At 41.3% G+C, this 2,918-nt stretch overlaps 2 protein-coding genes across 4 annotated transcripts in view; one reads left to right on the forward strand and one right to left on the reverse strand.

Annotated features, from left to right (window-relative positions):
* Window positions 1–2,918, forward strand: part of LOC116848826 (epidermal growth factor receptor kinase substrate 8-like) — a 10,614-nt gene that overhangs the window by 5,562 nt on the left and 2,134 nt on the right. For both annotated transcript variants that reach the window (XM_032825338.1, XM_032825337.1), the window contains exons 6-8: window positions 1,679–2,080; window positions 2,295–2,466; window positions 2,555–2,690. In XM_032825338.1, the coding sequence (XP_032681229.1) occupies window positions 1,679–2,080; window positions 2,295–2,466; window positions 2,555–2,690 (710 nt within the window). The remainder of the gene's footprint in view (window positions 1–1,678; window positions 2,081–2,294; window positions 2,467–2,554; window positions 2,691–2,918) is intronic.
* Window positions 743–2,918, reverse strand: part of LOC116848828 (dihydropyrimidinase) — a 30,708-nt gene continuing 28,532 nt past the window's right edge. For both annotated transcript variants that reach the window (XM_032825344.1, XM_032825342.1), the window contains one exon: window positions 743–1,213. In XM_032825344.1, coding sequence (XP_032681235.1) covers window positions 1,140–1,213 — 74 coding nt within the window. In that variant the 3' untranslated portion in view covers window positions 743–1,139. The remainder of the gene's footprint in view (window positions 1,214–2,918) is intronic.

Consider the following 2,918-nt stretch of genomic DNA (forward strand, 5'->3'; position numbering starts at 1 on the left):
AAAGATAGTAGTGTCGGGACCGCGCGATAAGTTCTGTACCGTATCTCCGGGCATCTTTACATTTGAGATTATGGCGAAGTCGCTGTGCTTGTCCTTTGGTTCTTTTATGGGGCTTCACTGTGAAGAGAGCTCCTTGAACTTGATAAAGGCTCTTGATAAGAATCTCACGGGGAGAGGGAGGGAGAAAAAGAGAGAAAAGAGAGAAAAGAGAGAGATTTCGCGTATGAAGAAAGAAGGAATGTCATCACGATTGTGCTTTTTCTATTGTTTGCTCCTCGTCTTATCAATAGCTTTTATCGACGCAACGAATCTTCTCCCCGATCCCGCTTGTACGTGTCTCGTCGTCGCATGCATCTGTATGTGTCAGTGTAAATAAGCTTGTACAAACGATTAAAGGAAATGTTAAGGCAAGAAAATGCGAACGGAACCACAGATCGACAAAGTGGATGAATACCGAATATCTATGCGTCTCGTCGATGACGAACGAAGGAAGCGGTTACCCCGTGATCGGATCATCCCCTCCGTATGATTTACATAAATCTTACTGCAAAAGCTCGACCCGATCGAATCTGTACTATCGTTATCAGTTATTGTTGACGAGTGTTGTACGCATAGATAAGATAGAGCGCGCGGAAAACGCGAGGACGTGCGCTCGTGCAATTTTCATATATCCTGAACCATCTTTAAAAGCTCCTCGGGCTTCGAAACTTCACTCGTGTCGTGTCCATTGACTAGTCGGCAATAAGAAGTCAAGGAGCAATCTTTAATGATTACGAAGTATCAAATAGCGCAAGCTTCTTTGATTGATTTCTCTATCTCAGATGCGCGCTCTTTTATTTATTGCTACTACATATGACTACATACTACTAATTACGACTACAGTAATCGCGTTGACAAACGCTCTTTCGACAGCATAAAAATTCTCACAACAATTTAAAATCGTGATGTAGATTTTTTTTCTTAAGTAAGTTCTGCTATGTATCGATGCAAATGTCGCGTGTCTACCTTTTCTTTTCACGATCGATCGGAATATCAGCCAATATCTATGCATGTTTCACGAAACGGGGATGCAAGATCCGTTCAGTATTTGATTACACTGTAATTTATGTACATCACGTATTATTAATAAATATACGCAGTTACAGATTGTACTTGTGTGAGAAGGCACCGTCGTCGTCGTCACCATCGTGGTCCCCTTCATACTTCCTGTCTCCTGTGGATCGTAATGATATTGTTACAAAGAATTATATATCAATCTAATGCTTTTTAAATGAAAGCATCTTTTGTTTGGTGCAGTGAACCAAATAATCTACAACGCGTCTCAGCAAACGTAGCATTCGTATCTGACAAATGTGGATTTTACTGATTTTATCTTCGTTCACTGTGTTGGTAGAATTAAGTCTGGAAACAAGCTGTAGAATTATTTTGTAAGCACGATCGCGTGGCGCTTGAACTATATATGCTTCGTGTGTGTTCGTCCAGTGTATTTAAGACTGTGTGCGTCTTCCATGCGCGAAAGCTTCGGGGTAAGTTATAGCCTTCCCATGTCTTCTTCTTCAATATAGCTTTAGCTAGCTTATCGACGGCATGCATGTCGAGTCGAGACATAGTCGTGCGATAAATTTTGAATTCAATCAGACTCGCTTAAACTCGTGTTAATCATGATGTTACTTTGCAGATGAAGTCGTCGTGTACAATGAAACCGCAGCAGTTGTTAACGGCGCTTCCTCCGTCGAAAGCGCCCAAATGCCCAACAGAAACCTCAACACGTCTCAAAGCATTGTGGAAGTGCACCCGCCACCCCGTAACATCACTTCGGATGTGATAGTCGAAAAGCCATCTGCACCGCTCCCTCCACAGACATTGCCGTCAGCACCGGCGTTACCCGTGCCAGCGTTGCCTGCACCTCCAGTAACCCTGGCACTACCTGCACCCGCATTAGCATCGACTCCATCAACGGTACCAACTTCGCCGCCCCCGCCGCCTCCGCCGCCTCCGTCGACCCCACTGACTTCTGCCCCGCCGCCTCTTCAAACTCAGAAATCCACGACGTCAATTACGTCCACAAGCAGCAAAAACAGTAAATTATCCAATGATAAATATTGATTCGAATTCTAATGATGAATATTGCATCGAGCATCTCATATGTTCTGACACTTATTTACTAGGATTTCCTATGATTTCTAATCGCGCGTATATAAACGATTGAAAATCGTATAAATAACTCTAGTTATAATGTTAAAGCATACATGAAGCATACTAACATATTTTACCGTACACGTTGCTTTCGACAGACGTTAGCAGTTTAAAGCAGGTTCACGAGGAGCTCAAGTTTGTTCTAACAATGTTCCGGGAAAAGAAAGCGAACCCGCCTAGTGACAACACGCAGCAGGAGATTTGGCTGAATCAGCACTCGACTCCGCAAGATGTCCAAGCTTGGTTAGCAGCCAAAGGATTCTCAGAGAAGTATGTTACATTCACATTGTCGCGATATAATGAGAGAGAACGATGAAAAGACACTATAATTGATCGTCTAATGTATTTTTATTTACAGAATTTGCAAGCAGTTTGAAAACATGAACGGTACAGAACTGTTCAATTTAACCAGGCGTGAATTGGAAAAATATTGTGGCTTGTCCGAGGGAAGCAGACTCAACGGCCAATTGACCTTAGCGAGGAATGAAAGCGGGGTGAGTGCATTTCAATTTAAACATTTGATAACTATAGACAAAATCGACGCAAGTTGACACACTTTTTTAAATTTTAATGTTAGAGCTTTTGCTGAGCTATATATTTATCTTAAAGACGATTGAACAAACCACTATATGATTAGATATTATATGTGAGCTCTCCGATATATATATATATATATATATATATATATATATATATATATATATATATATATATATATATAT

The sequence above is a fragment of the Odontomachus brunneus genome, unplaced genomic scaffold (genome assembly GCF_010583005.1).
Source record: "Odontomachus brunneus isolate Ranch 3 - 2012 unplaced genomic scaffold, Obru_v1 Obru_scaffold_100, whole genome shotgun sequence".
Taxonomy (NCBI): Eukaryota; Metazoa; Arthropoda; class Insecta; order Hymenoptera; family Formicidae; genus Odontomachus; species Odontomachus brunneus.